This window comes from Rhipicephalus sanguineus, chromosome 3 (genome assembly GCF_013339695.2).
Source record: "Rhipicephalus sanguineus isolate Rsan-2018 chromosome 3, BIME_Rsan_1.4, whole genome shotgun sequence".
NCBI classification, from domain to species: domain Eukaryota; kingdom Metazoa; phylum Arthropoda; class Arachnida; order Ixodida; family Ixodidae; genus Rhipicephalus; species Rhipicephalus sanguineus.
Window position 1 is genome coordinate 217154301 of NC_051178.1, and position 21901 is coordinate 217176201.

The following is a 21901-nucleotide window of genomic DNA, read 5'->3' on the forward strand; positions in this document are numbered from 1 at the left end:
GAACAAGCTGTGCACTTTTGAAAAGCCAGACCAATTTATCACACAATGTGCAAGGCTAATCTGTAAGCTTACACTTAATTTCTAATTTACCTTCTTCCGAAAGTGTTTTTAGAACAAATACAGAATTGAAAGCACTGAAGCTGTATCACTAAGACATAGCCTGCATAACAGTGCTTGCAGCATTACAACCCGGCTCTTTCGAGACATGGGGAACTATGTAGCACTTTGTATGCTCCGTAAAAGTGCTCCAAACAAAACAAAAGTTCAGGGGAAGATGGACGCTTGAAGAGATGAGGGATCGTCGAACAGAGAATGTTCAACAGGCATGCTCAGAAAAAGTGGTGTTAGTTTATTGTATGTTACGACTGCTGGACCCGCTGACACTATTCCACCTTTAGCTGGTCTGTAAATTATCATTGTATTTTGCACAAATAAAGGTATGTGCAACTGCACAGAAAGTAGTAATAACCTAAACTTACCAAAGCCCCAGATAAACTCGCACTGTTCATCAGATGTATGACACTTGCCCCGGTAGCAGAAACCACTGCCTTTCTTGCATTCCTGGCCAGCCTTCTTGTAGATGTTGGCTGGACACTGTGCAGCACAAGGTGTCTCATTCATTGTCAGCAATGTTGCGCAGCCCTCACCGGACTCACCTCCCCAGAATGGCCATCACAGAACTCGGGAATGTCGCATTCAGACTCGGGGATGCGACAAAGCTGGCCAGCAGCACGCAACTGCACGACAGAAAAATGTGCAAGGCATCTCCAGTGGTCAATTTTGTCACTCCATCTGGCCCATCTCTTAATATCCATTCCGTCACTCTAACTGACCATCTGTCCTTCTCGTGACATCGCTTGCACAGGTGCACTGCTTACGCTGCTTAGTAAAGACAGTGGCTGCAGTCAAAGGGAGCACCGCCGCCAGTTATTGTTACCACAAGCTTAGTGACCATAGAGATGTAGTCGCTCACATCACTGTGGCTAGTCTGTTGGTTCAATGTGTACCCAAGAACTCAACGTGTGGCCGACACCGCGCTGTACCGCAAAATATATTTCACATTTCTGGTTGCAGACATAGGCCGGCCAATGATTATGACTTTAGCACAAGCGTGGCGATGGCTGGAAAGATGAGAGCAGCCACCGACGAATGTGCCAGTGTGACTTTATGGCAACAATCTCATGGTGCTTACCATCTTCAACACCCTGTTGGCAGTGCGTCGGGCACAGAGACGTTGTAAACCTACTGCACGCTTTTAATAGGCGACAACACACACGCGGTGCACTGCCGTTCATTTTCGCCTCGAGCAGAACACCTAAAGCGCAAAAGCAAGCAGAGCCATCGGGGTCCCGTTGACCCAACATGATACACAGCCCACCCGTGTACTCTCAGAAGCAAGCGGGTTGCACACAAGGAAACTTGATTGCACAGGCACTCGCACTGTAAATGCGCGCATGCAAGTGCAGTCATGCGCAGTTATGGGGTGAGTAGGCAGCACGGTGCACACTAATCGCTGGCAACCTCTGGCACAACGGGCCCGAATTACAGAGAAGCAGCGTCAGTTTGTGTTCAGTAGCGATCGCATTACAGATGCATAAACATGCACAAAGGAAAGCTGAACGAGTCGTCCACTCTGGTAACATGTGTAGCCATTCTTTTCTATTTGCTCTGCTTGACCCACATTCGAAGAAACTTATTATATCTTTTTCTGGCAACGATCTTTAGAAAGTCGGCTTAGACTCAAGGCTGGCTTAGATCATCCAGGATATCGGCCACCCGTTTGTTCTCAAATCCACGCTGCTGTCGTCCACTCTCTTGGAGTGACAGCTATCATTTTTAATTCCGCTACACGCTCGGTTGTTCTGATCTTTTTTCTCCAGCTTCTATGTTGTCTTACAAGTGGCACACTTTTCACTTTAAGGAGAGCGACACATAGCCTGTCATGATTTGGTAATGCCTCCAGTAAGCTCTCCAGCCCATAGATATTCTTCCGCTAGATTTCCTTTTTATGAGTAGGCTCCCTGTCAAAATTGCCCCAGGTACACACACAGTCAAATCCAACTATATCCAAATTGGTAAATCTAATTACCCTTTATATTGAAATATTTTCGAACACAACAATGGATAGGAAAATCTAGGGCTACATCGAACCAGAATAGCCAGACTGGTTGATATGTTGCAGGTCGGGATACGCAAAACGTTTCGCCTCATGAATTTGGCTTCTCCTCACAGACTCTCCCGCATTCGGCAGAGTGAGAGGTGCTGTAGTGAACTGCCGGCCTCTCACTTAGTACTTGTCACCTGAAGAAATGGAAATAGTAGTTACACTGGCGCATTTCTTGAATGGTAAACGATTCACAAGCCTTCCCTACCAGAACGAAAAGATCCATGTTCAGGGGGAAGTGGCTTCATCGTGAGCAGTTACTGGAGCATTTTCCGAGAAGATGGAGGACAGCATAGGCAGAGAGTACGGGGTGGGTGGGGGGGGGGGGCTGCTTTGTGGGGGGCAGAGCCCCCCCTGGCGCCGGCCCAGAATATTTTTTTAAGAGCTTGGCTTAGGTCCCCAACCACTGACAAGGGACTTTTGGCTGTCCTGTCTGACAGCTAATTCACAGGGGGCTGTTTTGCCCACTTTTTTTTTTTCATTTCAGGCTTTTAAAAGTCTGATCATAGTCCACTGACAAGACAAACATTCACTACAAAATGCCCCTCAAACGAATTTGTATGTGCAGACTATGTTGTGCTGATGAACAACTGAAGCGATCATTTAAGCAATGACAAGTTAAAAAGTCTTGAACAACGTAGCGACCGGTTTTCCTAACACAAAAATGGTAATAAGAATACAAGGCAATCCGGCACAGTCAGCCAGTTAATGCTTTCGGAGACACTTGCTCTCCAATAAAAAGAGAGTAATTTCTCGGTCCTTACAAATGGGTACCTTTCGACATGCCTACCTATAAAAATGCCGAGAAAAGACGGTACGCATTTTTTATTTATCAGCAGAGGGTTTTACTACCAGATCGGTGACCAAAGAACAGCTCAAATATTCGTGCAGAAAACAACCTTTGGCGGAAGAAGTCGTAACCTCAGCTTCGCACTAGGTGTAGTTGTAGCGAATTGTATTTGCTACCTTCTGAGAATTATTTTTGGTCGTCTTAAATTGAATTCAACGGCGTAGTTAAAGCTACCTGTGCCAGCATTAGCCTACTCTCTCCTGTTTGGTGCATGTTTTAACAAAGTATAGCATGTCAATAAAAAAATTTGTGAGATCCCACGCATTGTGGGAATCAATTTCATGCGACGCAGTCAGCGAGTAGCAGCCTATGCGGCTTCTTCGCTAGGAGTCAAGCGTTATGAGGTCGATCGATGTTTTATGTGTAAATTGAAAAATAAATCTGAGGTCTCCACTAGAGGTCTTCATAAGGACATCTCAGTGTCGGCACCTAAGCGACTAGTTATATTAAATTATTTAATTTGAAAGTCAGTCTCTATCTTTATATATACCGGCTGTCCCAGCTAGCTTTGACCAAGATTAAAGAAAAACAAAAAAAAAAAGTGTGCTCTAGGAAAGTTCTACCTGTTGTATATTAGCGGTAGTCATGTGTACATACAACCTGTGTTTTTTTATGACTAAGCACTAATTAATTAATTGGGGGTTAATTAGCCGACTTTTTTACTCGGCAAAATATTAACTTTACGTTGTGCCTCACCTCAAATAACCCCAGAATCAGGCATTCATTTTTTGCTGAAATCTGACTGGTTGATTTTTCCGAGACGAAACAAAAGTGCGCGAAACACGCCAAATATGAAATACACGCACACTCGAGCGACACTACTCCAGCGCTTCCAAGCGTTCTTTAGTTGATACACGGCTGCATTCGCTCATCACTGCATTGTACAGGGCTTCACGCTCGATGATGGGCACGTCAGCAACAGGTTTTGATGCGCATCCATGAAATAGCATGAAGCTCTGTACAGTGAACGAATGCCGGTACATATATATATTGTAGCGCTAATGACAATCCAATTAACCCTATTGGACAGTGCACTGTTCGTGTTCTGATCGACGAAATTCGCCATCATATTCAGCTTGCTGTACTTTCTTCGTGTGCTCACCATATTATATTGCCACGTGCGTTTCTTTATCACTTTTGCTGTATTCGGTTTTCGGCCACAAAGACTGTCAGCAAGGCCCAGTGCGAACCGCGCCTCATTACTCGAGAAGCTTCGCGATGATTGTAGATCGTTTTGTTAAGATTGCGCGCAAGACGAGCACACTCGAGCTTATTCTAGAATTTGCACGACAGCCAGCGATAAGGCTGGAATATTCGACGGCACATGTTTAAATGCCGACACGCTTCACTGCTTGTCAGTTGATCGACGGTCGACGCTCTGTTCGCCGCTATCAGTGTATAGCTGTAGTTTGAGATTCAGTTTCCCGGCCACAAGTTCGGCCAAATAAAGAGTTTCATCTCTGACGTGCTGACTGCTGCCTTCGTCGACGTCAAGACCACGTGACATCTGGTGGAGGTGCTGGGTACGTTCATGTTCCGGACGCCCACGTCAAGCCGTGAACCCAGCCCCGCTCATGAAGAGGACACCAACATCGTCAGGGACAGTCGAGCAAGCCGGAGACTCAAAGGACTACCCCCTCAATTTGGACTCCTACCGAACAAGCCAAGAACCACCGCGACGAAGACAACAGGCACGATGACAGCCGCAGTATCCCCTGCAGCTGTCGTGATGCAGCCGCCCAGAGAGCCGCCTACCTTCCATGGATCGCCAAGCGATGACCCCGAAACCTGGCTGGAGACGTTCGAAAGGGTCTCAGCATTCAACAACTGGAACACCGAGGACAAGCTGCGCCACGTGTACTTTTACCTGGAAGACGCGGCAAGGACTTGGTTCGAGAATCGGTGATCCAATCTTCGAACCTGGGACATCTTTCGCAGCGCTTTCCTGGAAACATTCACAAGCGTCGTGCGAAAGGAACGGGCCACCGCATTACTGGAAACTCGGGTGCAGCTCCCGAATGAAAAGGTGACAATCTTCGCGGAAGAGATGAACCGACTGTTCCGCCATGCTGACCCTGACATGCCCGAAGAGAAGAAGGTTCGTTTCCTCATGCGAGGAGTAAAGGAAGAGCTCTTCGCTGGACTTATGAGGAATCCACCAAATACCGTCCAGGAATTCGTCTCAGAAGCCACGACCATCAAGAAGACGCTGGAGATGCGCACCCGGCAGTACAATGGCCGCGCATTTCAAGACAGCACAGCTGTTCATGCCCACGGATCCGACGACTTGCGCGAAACGATCCGAGCCATCGTGCGAGAGGAGCTGCGAAAGCTCGCACCTTTGGCACCGCCCGAAGTGACATCTGTTGCAAAATAGAGCGGAACGGAGCAACTTGGAGCGTGCCAGACTCTATAGAAGAGGAGGAAACCGAAGGGGATCAAGGGCGCGTGCACGTGGCCGGTGCGGCAGTTCGCCTTTAGTATTGCCATTAAACGGACGTCTCTCTTTCACGTCTGGGGAACCAGTCATTTCGTATCATTTGGTGCTGCGAAACCCGGGACTGCCCCTCGAGAGACGCCTTCACGTCACGGCCATGGCGAACTCGGACCGGCTGCGCAAGAAGCGCGGTGCCATAAGGGCTGGCGTCACGAGAGCGCTCACGCTTTTAACGGACCTGCTGCAGCAACCGGATCCTGACGCCTCTCAGATTAGCGGACACATGGATTACCTCAAGGACAAGGAGACAGCACTGTCACAGCTCGACGACGTCATCCTTGCGACCACGGACGAAGAGAACCTCGACCAGGAAGTAGGTACGGCGCAGGAATACAACGAGAAGATTCTGTACGCAGTATCACGCGCCAAGTTCTGGCTTCAAGAACGTGAGAGGAATGCCGGAACGCAGGCTCGAGCAACTGAACCCGGGGCTAGCTACCTCGGATATCCGAACTCCGGCGACGCAGCAGGCCAGGTGAGAGAGCACCGTCAGCGTTCTGTTAAACTACCGAAGCTACAGATACCGACTTTCGATGGTAGTCTGCGTGGATGGCAGTCTTTTTGGGACCATTTCGACGCCACCATCCACACGAACGCTGAGCTACCGCGGATTGAAAAGTTCAAGTACCTCCTCACCTACTTAACCGGCAGCGCGAAGCGGGCTATCGAAGGCATCCGCTTAGCCGAACAAAACTATGACCTTGCGATCAAGACGCTCACGGACCGCTTCGGACGCCGGGATCTGCTCGTGAACGAACATATCGATCATCTTCTCACGCTAAGCCCAGTGAAATGCTCATCAGAGGTCCAGAAGCTTCGTCTGCTGCACGACAATGTCCAATTTCACGTCAGCGCCTTAGAAGGGCTTGGAGTTTCGCCAGACCAGTACACCGTGGTGTTAAACCGTGTCCTTATGCGATGTCTGCCAGAGGATCTCGCCATAATATACAGGCAGAAGACCAAGGAAACAAATTGCGCATCCAGTATCGCCGAAACTCCTGAAGACAGAACGAGGCTCGCCAAGGAGATGCTAACCTTCCTCCGCATCCAAGTGGAAATCCGGGAAGAAGGCCGGCAGCTGTCGCGGCGTGCACTGCAAGACGAACCCAGGACCCACATGCCTGAAGAAATTTATGGCGCGGAACCTATACCGTCAGCGTCAGCTCTAACCGGGCCCACCTTGCCTGTCAGACCAGCGTGTCCGCTATGCCAAAGCAAGGATCATATGATCGTTTTCTGTAACGCTAACTTATCGGCTGAGGAGAAGCGTGCAAGGCTGCAGTACGCTAATTGCTGCTTCCGCTGCGGGACACGCAATCACATCGCCAGATTGTGCAAAAAATCCATCAACCTCAGGTGTGGTACCTGCCAGCGACGCCACCTGACGATTCTCTGTGAATTATCGAGGCCAGCCGAAGACCTTCAATCAAGCGGTAGATCCCCGGCATTTCATGAACCACCGCCCCAACCAATGCGAAACGTCACAACCGCCCAGAGTAGTCACGTCGAATCTACGCCTGTATTGTTGCAGACAGGCCGAGTTTGGGCAGAGTCTGGAGACCGACGACTACTCGTGCGGATACTGCTGGACAGCGGCAGTCAGCGCACATACATTCGTGCAGACGTGGCAAAAATACTTAAGTGCTCGGTCGTGGGTAATGAAGAGCTCTCCCTCGTCACATTTGGTGACTCCAAGTCACGAAGACGAATTTCTGCAGAGCGTGTCAAAGTGCGACTCCGCAGCCAGTTCGGCGCCTCATCAGTAACTCTGGAAGCCTTAACGATTCCTGAAATCTGTTCTGTAACAAGCCCACCGCTCAACCCCAACATTTCGCACCTGCTCGGCGAACGGGAGTACAACGTGGCCGACAGCTTTCAACCAACCACATGGCAACCAGAAGAAATAAGTGTCCTCATCGGGTCTGACGCCTATTGGCAAGTTACCACAGGGAAAATCGATCGCATCAGCGCGACTATAACAGCAATCGAAACTACCTTTGGGTGGATGGTGCAAGGCCCTATGACGTCCGACTTTCGTTCCCCAACAAGTGCATTATTTGTCGCGCTTGAGAAGTCTGAATCGGAGAACATCGACGTGTCGTCAATGCGGCGTTTGGATGCCATCGGGATCGACCAAGCATCTTCACGGACTCTAGAGAGCGACCCTCACATGTCTGCATTTAATCAAGGAATTTCGAAGCAAGATGGCCGTCATGAAGTGCCGCTGATGGTCAACCACCAGGGTTACCATCCGGAAGCAACAATCGCCGATTAGCCGAACGTCGACTGCGAATGCAGATCAACCGGTTCCGAGAGCAGTCGTCAATGCTAGAAAAATACGACCAAGCAATTTCAGCTTATTTCAACGATGGACATGCGGAGAAAGTACAAGCCGAGCAGCTGCTCAAGGACAACGTCTACTACATGCCCCATCACGCCGTGGTTCGTCTCGATGCTGTTACATGAAGCTTCGTGTCGTATTTGATACGTCATCGCACGAAGCCGGTCATGTTTGCCTAACGACGTACTCTCGAAAGGCGTGAAACTTGGTTCTGACGTCATCCAGCTTCTACAGAATTTTCGCTGCCACTCTGTAGTTCTCGCCGCCGACATAAAGAAGGCATACTGCAGCTTTTTATTCGGCCTGAAGACCGAGACCTGCTGCGGTTTTTGTGGCTGGAAAGTATTAGCCAACGAAAGCGAATGCCCTTAGAGGAACTGAAATCTCTGGAAGAAATGTTCGTCTCAGTGAACCAACCGTTCCCCACCTTGCACAAAGGGACAGAACCGTGGAACTGCCAAATGCTTCCCAAGGTGAACTTCGATATTGGCATGGACACGAACGTCGTAAACGTTGACGAGAACAAGGAGAATGCGGTTGCGGAGAAGGCCATGAATTCCTCATACATCAGACTGCCGCATTTAATCAACGACCTGAAGATCACAGGCCTCATGATCATGGACAAACCGCTTAAATCGTCCCCCTACCGCTGGCTCAGTTGGAAGAGCATTCGACCACGAATACGTCTAGCGAGCAAGCTCGACGAGCTCCAGCAATTGATCGCGTCCAAATTCGTACTGGGAAGTCGACACATCTCGGTGTCACAACGTGCTTCCGCCTCGGGGCTCGCGAATGCACTTCCATTGCAACGCAAGGCTCGTCATCGCCAGCGCCTATCAACTGAACTGCGGAAAGGACGCCAGCGAGCCTACCTATTTATGTTGCGGCCACGTTATCACTGTTCAAGCTGCACCATGGACGCGTGCGATTCCTATTGGCCCCCCTGGGAGGATGTTGCAAAATAGTGCGGAACGGAGCAACTTGGAGCGTGCCAGACTCTATAGAAGAGGAGGAAACCGAAGGGGATCAAGGGCGCGTGCATGTGGCCGGTGCGGCAGTTCGCCTTTAGTATTGCCATTAAACGGACGTCTCTCTTTCACGTCTGGGGAACCAGTCATTTCGTAACAACATCAATTGCTGACGTTGTACGCGAGGAGATCCAACAGTCATTGGGTGTTCCTCAGCCGGCAGCGCCGCAGCTCCAAGCAGTCAGCTATGCTGCTGCAGCCCGACGCAACGCCCCCCCCCCTCCTCGCCCACATCAAGACGCTGCACCGCCACAGCAGTTCCGCCACCAGGCATTACCGCCGCCAGCACCGATGTCATACCGCCCGCCAGCCGGCCCGCGATACATGCCAAGGAAGACCGACGTTTGGCGCGCCCCTGACAACCGCCCGCTCTGTTACCACTGCAGGGAGGCCGGCCACACGTACCGCCACTGTCAGTACCGACAGATGGGGCTTCGAGGATTCGCCGTCAACGCGCCGCGCCCGCAGCCAGGCGAACGGCCTCGCGACATCGACGACTACCTCACCGGAACACAGTGGCAAGAACGACGACCTTCCCGCTTGCCGTCGCCCGGCCGCTACATGTCACCGCACCGCCGGCAGTACACTGGCCCAACTCGAGGCCGGTCGCCTAGCCCGTATCCGGGAAACTAAGGGCAGCAACCGATGGAGGCGCGGTTGCCGTACGACGAAATGCTGAAGATCCTCCGCGGCCGCCGCCAACGACAACGCGACGAGACCTGCAGAACACGACGTGAAGCAGACGAAGCCCTGCCGACGAAACCTCGCTGACCGAAGAAGACCCGACGACGCAACATGAAAGCAGCGGAACATACTGACGCAGCCGTGACCCGACGCCGCGACCCAACCGTAACGCAAGACGACGAACTAGCGACCTCGACGTTCTCATCGACAGCCACAACGTCACCGCTCTCGTCGACACAGGGGCCGACTATTCCGTCGTCAGTGGGGCATTCGCCACCAAGCTGAAGAAAGTAAAGACCACTTGGAGTGGACCCGAAATCCGGACAGCTGGAGGCCACCTGATAATGGCGATTGGTGTCTGCACGGCGAGAGTCACCATCAATAACCGGACTTATCCTGCGAGCTTTGTAATCCTGCAAAACTGCTCCAGGGATGTAATACTTGGAATGGACCTCCTAAGTGATCACGATGCCTTCATCGACCTGAGGTCTGAATCGATAACACTAATCTCAGATAAAGCGCTCCCGCCCTGCGCGACGCCAGGGAACCATGCATTGAATGTGATAGAAGAGCAGGTGACCATTCCGCCGCGTTCCAGCGTCATTATTTCCGACGGCACCGAAAAACCTGTTTATCTTGAAGGCGTCATCGAGGGCGATCGGCACCTACTCCTGAACCGTCAAATTTGCGTCGCACGAGGTATGGCCGAGCTGCGTGACGGTAAAGCAAAGGTAGTGCTGACAAACTTCAGCCACGAATATAGGCACCTCAACATTGGTACGACGGTCGCCTACATCGAAGAATGTGTAGCCGCCAGCGATGCTTTCGCCCTCTTCGATGCTGCCGAACCTGCTTCGGCGAGTCGAGGTCCTGAACCAGATTTTGACGTCAACCCGAGCCTTCCGAAGGTCAAGCAAGATCAGCTCAAAGCCCTGCTCCTGCAATCCAAGGACTGCTTTTCATCGTCGTCCAGACTTCAGCAGACACCGATCGCAAGACATCGCATCATAACAGAAGAAAGTACCAGGCCACTTCGTCAGAGCCTGTACAGAGTTTCGACGCGAGAACGTTAGGCCATAAAGAAAGAAGTCGATGAAATGCTACGCGACGACATCATCCAGCCTTCAAAGAGTCCATGGGCGTCACCGGTGGTGTTAGTGAAGAAGAAGGATGGGACCCTACGTTTCTGCGTCGATTATCGTCGCCTGAACAAAATCACGAAAAAAAACGTGTACCCTCTCCCACGTATAGACGACGCCCTAGATCGACTCCACAACGCAAAGTACTTTTCTTCGATGGACCTCAAGACCGGCTACTGGCGAATCGAAGTCGACGAGAGAGACCAAGAAAAGACTGCCTTCATAACACTGGACGGCCTGTTCGAGTTCAAGGTCATGCCCTTTGGTCTTTGCTCGGCACCTGCGACTTTCCAACGAGTCATGGATACTGTATTAGCTGGCTTGAAGTGGCAGACTTGCCTTGTTTACTTGGACGACGTCGTTGTGTTTTCCTCGAACTTCGACGAACACCTCCAGAGACTTCAATCCATACTTCAAGCAATCAAGAACTCCGGGCTCACCCTGAAGCCAGAAAAGTGCCGCTTCGCGTACCAGAAGCTCTTGTTTTTGGGTCACGTGATCAGCAAGACTGGAGTGCTCCCAGACCCGCAGAAGACAGCTGCCATCACCGCTTTCCCGCCACCCACCGACAAGAAGGCCGTGCGCAGATTTCTTGGCTTGTGCGCCTATTACAGACGCTTTGTCAAAGATTTTTCACGTATAGCCGAGCCACTAACACAGCTCACGAAGACCGACGTCAAATTCAGGTGGCAAACAGCGCAAGTCGAAGCATTTCATGAACTCAAACGACGCCTGCAGACACCTCCGATACTTGCGCATTTTGACGAATACGCCGATACGGAGATTCACACCGATGCAAGCAGCGTAGGACTCGGCGCCATCCTTGTGCAGCCGATGGGTGGACTAGAAAGGGTTATCAGTTATGCTAGCCGGTCGCTGTCTAAGGCAGAGGCCAACTATTCCACAAAAGAAAAGGAGTGCCTCGCCATCATCTGGGCTACGTCAAAGTTTCGCCCCTACCTCTACAGCAGGCGCTTCAAAGTTGTGAGCGACCATCACGCCTTGTGTTGGCTAGCTAACTTGAAGGACCCTTCAGGTCGCCTCGCACGGTGGAGCCTAAGACTTCAAGAGTTTGACATTACCGTCGTGTACAAGTCCGGAAGGAAACACTCCGACGCCGACTGCCTGTCTCGTGCCCCCGTCGACCCAGCACCGCCCGATGACCCGGATGATGACAGCTTCTTGGGAGCCATAGGCGCCGACGACTTCGCCGAACAACAGCGAGCCGACCCGGAACTGAAGGGCCTCGTGGATTACCTCGAGGGCAGGACCACCGTTGTTCCGAAGGTATTCACGCGGGGACTGACGTTTTTCTTGTGCAACGGTGTTCTCCTAAAGAAGAACTTCTCACCGCTTCGAGCCGATTGCCTTATCGTGGTACCCTCGACATTGCGGCCAGAGGTCCTCCAGGCTCTCCACGACGACCCGACGTCTGGACACCTGGGTGTTTCTCGCATGCTAGCAAGAATACAGGAGAAGTACTACTGGCCACGCCTTTCCGCCGACGTCACCCGTTACATAAAGACCTGCCGGGACTGTCAGCGACGCAAGACACCACCCACTAGGCCAGCCGGACTTCTACAGCCTATCGAGCCACCTCGACGGCCGTTCCAGCAAATCGGGATGGACTTACTGGGGCTGTTCCCGACGTCCAATACCAGAAACAAGTGGATCGTCGTGGAAACTGACTACCTCACCCGCTACGCCGAGACAAAGGCCTTACCCAAAGGCAGTGCCGCCGAGGTAGCCAAGTTCTTCGTGGAGCACATCGTCTTGCGTCATGGCGCCCCAGAGGTCCTGATCACAGACAGAGGTACCGCCTTTACTGCGGACCTAACTCAGGCGATCTTCAAATAGAGCGAGACGAGCCACCGTCGCACCACCGCCTACCACCCGCAGACCAATGGCCTCACCGAGCGTCTAAATAAGACCATCGCCAACATGCTGGCCATGTACGTCGACGTCGAACACAAGACCTGGGACGCCATCCTTCCGTACGTGACCTTCGCGTAAAACACGGCCATACAAGAAACGACACAGATGACGATATACAAGTTGGTCTACGGATGGAGCCCGGCAACGTCGCTCGATGCCATGTTACCAAACGTGACCGACGAGTAAAACATCGACGTGACCAACAGCGCACCGAAGAAGCACGACAGCTTGCCCGACTACGGATCAAGAACCAGCAGACGACTGACAGCCGCCGCTACAACCTTCGACGACGCCACATGGAATACCAACCCGGTGACCGTGTATGGGTATGGACGCCAATACACCGACGGGGACTTAGTGAGAAGCTTCTTCGACGATACTTCGGACCGTACAGGGTACTTCGACGCCTCGGCGCACTCGACTACGAGGTTGTCCCTGACGGCATTACGAACTCTCAGCGGCGCCGTGCACGACCTGAAGTCGTCCATGTCATGCGCCTGAAACCATATTACGCGCGTTAGCGAATCTGAGGACTGTCGTTTTGCTTTATTACTGTACTTTCTTGCTTTTGCTTATTTATTGTACTTTGTTGCTTTATCCTTGTTATTTATTGTTGCATGTATTGGCCACCCCCCCCCTTCCCCGTGTTCTGTTGTAAGCATCGGGACGATGCTTTTTCAGAGGGGGGCATTGGCACTTCGTTTCTTTATCAGTTTTGCTGTATTCGGTTTTCGGCACAAAGACTGTCAGCAAGGCCCAGCGTGAATTGCGCCTCATTGTTCGAGAAGCTTCGCGATCATTGTAGATCGTTTTGTTAAGATTGCGCGCAAGACGCGCACACTCGAGCTTATTCTAGAATTTGCATGACAGCCAGCGATAACGCTGGAATATTCGACGGCACATGTTTAAATGCCGACGCACTTCACCACTTGTCAGTTGATCGACAATCGACGCTCTGTTCGCCGCTATCAGTGTATAGCTGTAGTTTGAGATTCAGTTTCCCGGCCACAAGTTCGGCCAAATAAAGTTTCATCTCTGACGTGCTGACTGCTGCCTTTGTCGACGTCACGACCACGTGACAATATTAGGCTGGGACTTCCTGTCAGCTGCTTCCGCTGTCATTTCGTGTGGTCCGCCCATTATTCGCATTACGGACACTGAGCATTCTAGTGCTTACGATTTCTCGTCGCCTCACCTTGTCGCAGCTGCGGATTTCTTACTGCCTCCAGCCCAACAACGTATTCTCACAATTAAATCAAGAGATACTATAGACGACGACACAGTAGTTATCCCTGATCAGCGGTGTATTTTTCGAGGAATCGCCTTCGCCTGTTGTCTAGTGCGGTTTTCACGTGGTCATGCCAGTCTCACCGCCTACAACACGACATCAGAGACGCAACTCCTGTCGGAGGTGTACATTGTTGCCAGGCTTATCGACACAGCACCGGTATGTGTCGTTACTGTATCGCCTCCCTCGTCAATCGCAAAGTGTACGCCCGCGGGAGGTTAATCTAATGCTCTCAAGGCCACTTTGAGTACCGATCTGACTCCAACCCAAACCCATGACTTACTGGCCATTTTAATGAAACACCAAGCTTGTTTTGACGTTTGTTCGGATGGCTTGGGTCAAACTACGGTGGCCTCTCATCGCATTGACACAGATGGGTCTCGTATCATTCGCCGTCGCCCTTACCGTGTGTCTTCTTCAGAACCCAGGGTTATCGAGGAACAAGTCAATGACAAGCTTGCACGCAACGTTATCAGGCCTTCAGCAAGCCCTTGGTCTTCTCCTGTTGTCCTAGTTAAGAAAGAGGATGGGTCAGTACGATTTCGTGTTGATTACAGGGCACTTAAACAAAATTACCCGGAAGGATGTATATCCTATGCATCGGATTGACGATGCCCTTGACATTTTACAGGGTGCCGATTATTTTTCAAGCCTCGACTTGTGATCTGTCTATTGGCAGATCCCGATGCACGAGTCTGATAAAAAAAGACCGCATTTGCTACACCTGATGGCCTCTTCAAATTCAATGTGATGCCGTTTGGGCTCTGCAATGCCCCAAGCACATTTGAGTGAATGATCGATAGGGTACTGTGGGACTTAAAATGAAAGACCTGTCTTTGTTACCTGGACGACATCATCATCTTTTCATCTAGCTTCTCACAACACCTATAACGTATAGACGAGGTACTAACGTGCCTAGCCAAAGCCGGTCTCTCTAGCTAAATACGAAGTGTCGGTTTTGCGAGCCGCAGCATCAAAGTGTTGGGTCACGTCGTCAGCAAGCTTGGTACTGAACCTGATCCTGACAAGGTGGCCGCTGTCTTGCACTTTCCTAAACCCACTATGCTAAAGGACCTTCGCAGCTTCCTTTGCTTAGCATCGTACTTCCGCCGGTTTGTCCGTGATTTCACCACTATCACAGCACCTCTTCACAAACTTCTGACCACAAGTGCATCCTTTGTTTGGACGGATGACTGTGAAGCTGCTTTCTAGACCCTCAAGTGATGCCGCACGTCCGGGCCAGTTCTTCGCCATTTCGATCCCACAGCACCTACTATCTTACACACTGACGCAAGTGGGCATGGAATCGGTGCTGTCCTGCTGCCGCATGACCAGACTTCGCAAGAGCAAGTAGTGGTTTACGCGAGTCGCACTCTCTCTCCAGTTGAATGGAATTACACCATCACTGAACAAGAATGTCTGGCCATCGTGTGGTCCGTGCAATAGTTTCGCCCTTATTTGTATGGCCGCCGTTTTACAATCGTGACAGACTATCATGCGCTCTGTTGGTTGTCCTCTCTGAAGAACTTGTCAGCACGCCTCGACCGTTGGTGCTCCGACTCCAGGAGTATGACTACATTGTCACATACAGGTCGGGTAGGAAACACTAAGATGCCGACGCTTTGTCGCGTTGCCCGCTGTCGCAAAATAACCATGACGCACCTACCTCCTGTGTGGCAGCTCTCATCGAAGCAACCACGCAGATGACCAGCCTTAGTCCGATCAAGTCCACTGCGCTGGATGACTTGCTTCAGTCCGCAGACCTTGCTGCGCTCCAACGTGCAGATACATACTGCCGCACAATCATTGATTGGCTCACTGGCTCGTCGCATGCTCCCAAAAGTCGCTTACAACGACAGCTCGTGCGTTTCATTCAAACTTCACAATGGAGCGCTCCTTTGGCACATTTACCATCCTCTCGGTAACCGATGGGTCCCAGACATCCCTCGCTCACTTCGACTACAAGCTTTAGAAGCCTTTCACGATGACCCGACGGCTGGCCACTAAGGTTTTCATAAAACCTACGATCGCATCAAGACTCGCTGCTTCTGGCCTGCCCTTTCCACTAGTGTTTTCAAGTATGTCGAGTCCTGTTCGTCATGCCAGCACCGAAAACGTTCGACATTTCTTCCCGCTGGCCCTTTACAACCTCTACCGTGCCCGTCCGCTCCCTTCGAGTTCGTAGGCATAGACTTATACGGACCTCTTCCGCTTACACCCGCCGGTCATCGCTGGATCGTTACTGCCGTAGACCACTTAACTCTCGCTATGCTGAAACGGCAGCTCTTCCTTCTGGTGCTGCCTCCGAAGTCGCCGACTTGTCCTGTGTGCCATTATCTTGCGCCACAGTGCCCCTCGAGTTCTCCTTAGTGACTGCGGCAAGACCTTTCTTTCTCATGTCCTCGCTGAAGTACTACAGGCCTCTGACGCCATCCATAAGACCACCTCCGCACATCACCCGCAGACAAATGGTCTCATTGAGCGTTTTCACCGAACTTTGTCAGACACGATCTCTATGTATGTTCAGCCCAATCACAAGAACTGGGACACAATACTGTCTTTCGTCACGTCTGCCTACAATACTGCCATACAACGCACTACAAGCTACAGCCCGTTTTTCCTCGTGTATGGCCGTGCACCGTCTTTTGTTCTGGACACCAGCTTCTTGTCCACGCCCTCTCTTCCATCAGCGTCCCTTCCAGAAGAATTCGCTGCCCGCGTCGCCCGCTGCCGTGAAATTGCCCGCGCCAACACCTCTACCATTCAGGCCAAGAAGAAAGTTCATTGTGATGAGACACGCAGAGTTGTGTCATTCCACCCAGGCGACGAAGTGCTCCTCTGGACACCTGTTTGCACACCGGGGCTCCGTGAAAAGTTCGTTCACTGATACCTGGGCCCTTACACCGTGCTTGAACGAACCTCTGCGGTGAATTATCGCGTCGCTTGTGTTAGTTCGGCTTCGGACCACCGCCGTCGCGGTACCGAGATCCCCCATGTGTCTCGCCTGAAGCCCTATATCCGGCATTCGTACCCTTACTAAATGGACGTGTTGCTGACTGCTTTCGTGAAGGGGGGAATTAGTATGAGCGCTGACTGTGTCGTTCATCATCTTCACTTGTGCATACAAATCACCGTAATCATCATCATCGTGTTGGCTCGCCGGTCCGATATATATATATATATATATTATATATTATACACACACACACATGGGGAGAGTGAGAGAGCCCCCCCCCCCCCCCCTCGCCTCTGGGAAAATGAAAACTCTCCGCCTATTGAGGACAGAGTATGTGCTTAGCCTGTGCTCAGTGCACTATGCAAATGTGCGTTATGCAAAAGCTTTGAACAATCTAAAAGCTGGTAAGATAGTGATTCTTTATGAAGAAAACACCCTGTGTCAGCTTTAGAAGATGGGACAAATCCAAGTAGTGCATCGTGGACGTGATAAAAATACCAGAAGCTGCTGTAAAGCTTCTAAATACCAGAAGCTTCTGTAAAAGGATTCATAGGTTGCCAGCCTGTCCAGCTTCTACACCAGATGGAACTTTCTTCACTGTAATGGACTCAAAGTGCGCGCCTCTCTGGTGGGTGGAAGTAATGATAATCAGTATTTCCTTTTCACGGAGCAAAAGAACAAGCATTGGACAGCACGGATGAGCATTGACCAAAAGAGCAGAAAACGAGAATGCGTCTGCCATGGACTATCTTCGAACTCGTCAATGTAAATACATAATGTAAATACAGTTTTGTTTCATCGTATGCCGTCACCATTTATTTTACAGGTGTCATTAGAGCGAGTAGAAACTGCTGCTTGACGCCATGTCTTCTCTCCCATAATTCCTCGTTGTCGTGCCTGTCATCATTCACTTCTCCGCCATTCTTCGTTCCCTTTGTTAACATGACAGCTGCCATGAAATGGAATAATCTGCTGTCGTCCGGAATGCTGGTGATGGTCAATGCAGTGAAACGTGGTGAAAAGAAGTCCGATGTTGCCACTGCACAAAACATCCAAAGAAGTGCACCGAGTACGCCCTACGAGTACCGATAGCTGCGTTCGAAGACGCTGTTTACAAAGATACTCTATTTTCTCGTGTATAACCTGCCCTGTATAAAACACACACAACCAACTACAAACCGTGGAAAAATAAAAAGTTAAAAGAAACACCCACCTTTTGTAGTCAAGCCACCTTCCTTGCAGTATTATGAATCAGTGCCATGAAGCAAACTTGTGCACCAAAATTCGCACCAAAAATGCGATAAATTCCTTAAAAGTATTATATTGAATTTTACAATACAGTAATCCCTCGTTAACTCGAAGCCGTCAAATCCGGGGAAATTTCGAGATAAGCGGTATTTCGAGTTAAGCAAAATGCTGAAAATCTTTGCCCAGGTCACTGTAAAAGAAAAGCAAGTGGGGGCAGGAAAAGCTCCACTGCACGAGACAGCTACTGTAGTAAAGGCACAAGAATTCGGAGGGAAAAAAGATTTATTACCAAGGACCAAAAGACTGCGTGATGCTCGCCTGTTTCGCGTTCGCGTTCAGTCCGAGAAAGGCGTTCTCCAGTTGCTCAACACATCGCATGAGCCGTTGGTTGCCACCGCTGCATTCGACCTTGTTGCGGAGCAAGCGCAGCATGTTACGTGTTTCTGTCGTCATAGGCACTTCTTGAGGCTCTTCCTCGTCTGCATGGTCATCTGCATCGTTCACGGCCATCTCAACGATATCGGTGTCTCACAGCATTCCGGTAGCGGGGACGTCCGCCTCGTAGAGCGCATACTCCTCAAAGGCGATCTCGCCATCTTCAGTATCGCTCACGCAGCCAGTTGCCTTGCGCACTTCATTGCAAAGCTCATCACAGCTGCTGAAATCTGCGCCAATGTCTTCTTCGATCGATTCCGGGACGCGAGAAAACCCTGCATGTGCGAAGTAGTTAGCAATCGCCAGCGGGCGTAGTTGGCGCCAGGCTTCGGCCATCAGATTGACTGCACCCAGCAGATCGATTTCATACTTTTCCCCATTGTCGTATGACAGCAGAATTCGGTGCAGCAGGCTTTTCCTATAATACTTGCGGGCCATCTCAATGACTCCCTGATCCATTGGCTGGAGAACGGACGTCAAGTTCACCGGCGGGAACTCCAGCGTAACAGCCGCCAAGTTGTCGATTTTTCTGTGACTGGGGCAGTTATCCACAACAAACAACACTTTCCGACCGTCTTTTGCCATCTTCCGGTCAAGCGCACGGACATGCTCTTTGAAAAGCGCCGCCGTCATCCAGGCCATTTTATTTGCGCGGTAGGTCACATCCCACGGGAGCCGTGCATTTCGGAAACACCTGGGATTCAGCGACTTGCCAATGATGAGGAGGGCAGTGATGCTACGCTACCGAGGACTTCTGATTTGGAGCAATTTTTGGAGCAGCAAAATTTCCGTTTTGGAGCACTTTGAAGCAGCAAAAATTTTCATCTTGGAGCACTTTGGAGCAGATAATTTTGCATCTGGGAGCACTCTGGAGCAGCAAATTTTACATCCAGGAGTGCACTACAGAAGCATATTGCATTAACATTCAAGCACCTCAATATTATTATGGGGCTCTTATGAAGGCTGGCAATATTTCGATTCATTGCAAATCTCATAGAAAAAAACGTGACTGATCCCTCCGTCATAGGAATCGGTATAACACGAAAGTGAAACGTGTCTTCACAGAAGTTGTGCTTATAGTGTAGTGACATATGAGAGCTTGTACAATGTCTATTCGTGTTTGGCAGCTATAACACCGTTTGATGTCGATGCACCCATGTTGGCGCCTAGTGGCATGTCGCCATCGCGACGACTAACGCCCATGATCATGATAAAACTGTTGTGGTAGCTGAAGTTGTGAACATATATTTGGAATCACGGAATCGTGAATCGCGCGTAAAGATGACATCAACAAGCTCATAATCAACACTGGTACCCGATATGCACTTCTTCAAAACGTCGTCAATTAAGGAGAGAAGCGGCAGTGTGTGCTTACTAGTAATGGGTTACTGACGCCTGTGTTCATGCATACACTACCACACTGCGCTTCAGCAACACTGGAGGCAGAGGTTCGTCGCTTGAGCCGCAAACGCGTGCGTCCCGCTGGCCTCTGTCTCACTCCACCAAGGCACAACATTCACCCATCGAAATCGTGTCCTTTTTGCAACGCGTATTGCAAAAAGGGCACAACAAGCGTTTTGTTGAGTTACGCGAGATCGAATCCAAGAGAGTTAGCTGCTAGCCTTACTTCGTTTAACAATACAATTTGTTCGTATCGCATTCATTGCTGTCACGTGTTATCTCGGGGGTGCTTGCAATAATGGATCGGGAGAGAGTGAGACGGGCACAGGAGACCGTGGTAGGACGGCAAAAACAAAGTTTATAATGAGCAAAAAGATGACATAAAAAAGCGTTAAAAACACTGAATAATTCAAACCAAAACCTATTTACATTTTTCCAAAAATCTCAGTTCGTATCTAGAACTGCCCTTAGCTAAACAATGCGTTCTAGCTAGGCTGAGACCAGTCTCATAAACTCAGTCTGGCCACTATGGGCCTTGCGGTAAGAGAACGTTCTTACAGCTCGTCGCGACGACTCGATGTTCCCGTTGCGTCAATCTCTCGTCGGGACCGTCACCGACGTCCTCAGTAGGCCTCCGAGTTTGTCGTCGGTTGCCTTCGTCGAGCCTACCGCTTGCTCTCGTCGCGTGTGTCCCCAGTAGTCTTCTCCGTCCTCGGTCCGTCGAGGTTAGGCCTAACTGGGCCTTGGTCCCTTGCTTCAGGACTCCACAGGTGACGGGCATCTCCTTGACTGCACTGTGGTCTGCAGCCGTCCTGCCGAGAAGAGAAGGGCTGCTGGCGATCCCGGAACTGCTGTATTGAGTGGCGAGGTGTCCGGGCAGCCTCGCTTGGAGCCTTCCAAGGTCGACGGCCACTCCCCGGGCCTTGCGTTCCGCCACCTCCAGAACCGAGTACCAGCCGCTCTCGCCGCGGATGCGACGCTTGCTCCTTCCTGATTTTCTCCGTCCGGCGCTCCACAGCACAGTCCCACGATCATCCTACTTCGTTCACCATCACGGCTCGGGTCGCATGCCACGAGCCCCTACCTGGCCAATCCTCTGCGTCGACGTGGCTGGTGCGCGTGCCATAGGGTGACTTTGCTTCTCGCGCACCGTCGCCGCGCTTACACGTTCGGCACGCGCCTCGTTCCCCTCCTTTACTCATCACAATTGCTTTGCCCTTAAAGGAGTCATGAAGCACCCCTTGGGCTTGTTGAAAAAACACATCCTGCGGAAAACTGACACGGCTATGAACTGCTCTGCAAAATATTACAGTCGTGCACGCCGCGTAAAGGCCACAAGCGGAGCGCGAAGTTGCCGTTTCCTCAGGCACCCTCTTTTCAAACAGAGGCCGGTTCTCACTCTCGTCGGTGGGCGGGGCGTCTGCACGTTGACGTCGTGGATCTGCCAGTTTACGTCGCAAGAGATATAGTATGCTTATTGGCCGATAGCCGGATGAGATGAGCTTCTTGCCACGGGGTGCTGCCACTTGCCCGCGCCGCACTCCTCAGTCTGCTAAATTTACACGGTAGCCGCATGCGCGTACGTGAATCACAGCGGGAGAGCAATCGCGTTTCATGACGTGCGCTGACGTAGCTTCTTTCCCCCGTGCCATCCCTCCCTGTCTAGCTTCAAGTGCGCTCGTCGGCATGAGAAAAGAGAGAAAGCGCTGAGAGCGTGCGCCAAACCCCCGTAACTCCGCTCATTCTTGACGGATTCGAGAAATTTTTGCGGCAATCGATTTGGGAGGCAGTAAACTCCGATACTGAGGTTATTAGATCATTACTTGGAAAAGTGGTTCATGACCCCTTTAAGCGAAACTGAGTTTTTTTAACGGTCAGCTATTGACCCTGGGAAGCGAGGGGTGGGCGTGTAACATGGCGTAGCCGCTTCACTGT

General features: G+C 51.0%; 2 protein-coding genes across 2 annotated transcripts in view; both read right to left on the minus strand.

Moving 5' to 3' along the window:
* The window catches only part of LOC119388290 (protein SEC13 homolog), a 492033-nt gene that overhangs the window by 288982 nt on the left and 181150 nt on the right, over positions 1-21901 (minus strand).
* The window catches only part of LOC119388291 (disintegrin and metalloproteinase domain-containing protein 11), a 483088-nt gene that overhangs the window by 163742 nt on the left and 297445 nt on the right, over positions 1-21901 (minus strand). Inside the window, exons 20-21 of the mRNA XM_049413903.1 lie at positions 657-737; positions 480-594 (exon numbers count right to left, since the gene is read on the minus strand). Coding sequence (XP_049269860.1) covers positions 480-594; positions 657-737 — 196 coding nt within the window. The remainder of the gene's footprint in view (positions 1-479; positions 595-656; positions 738-21901) is intronic.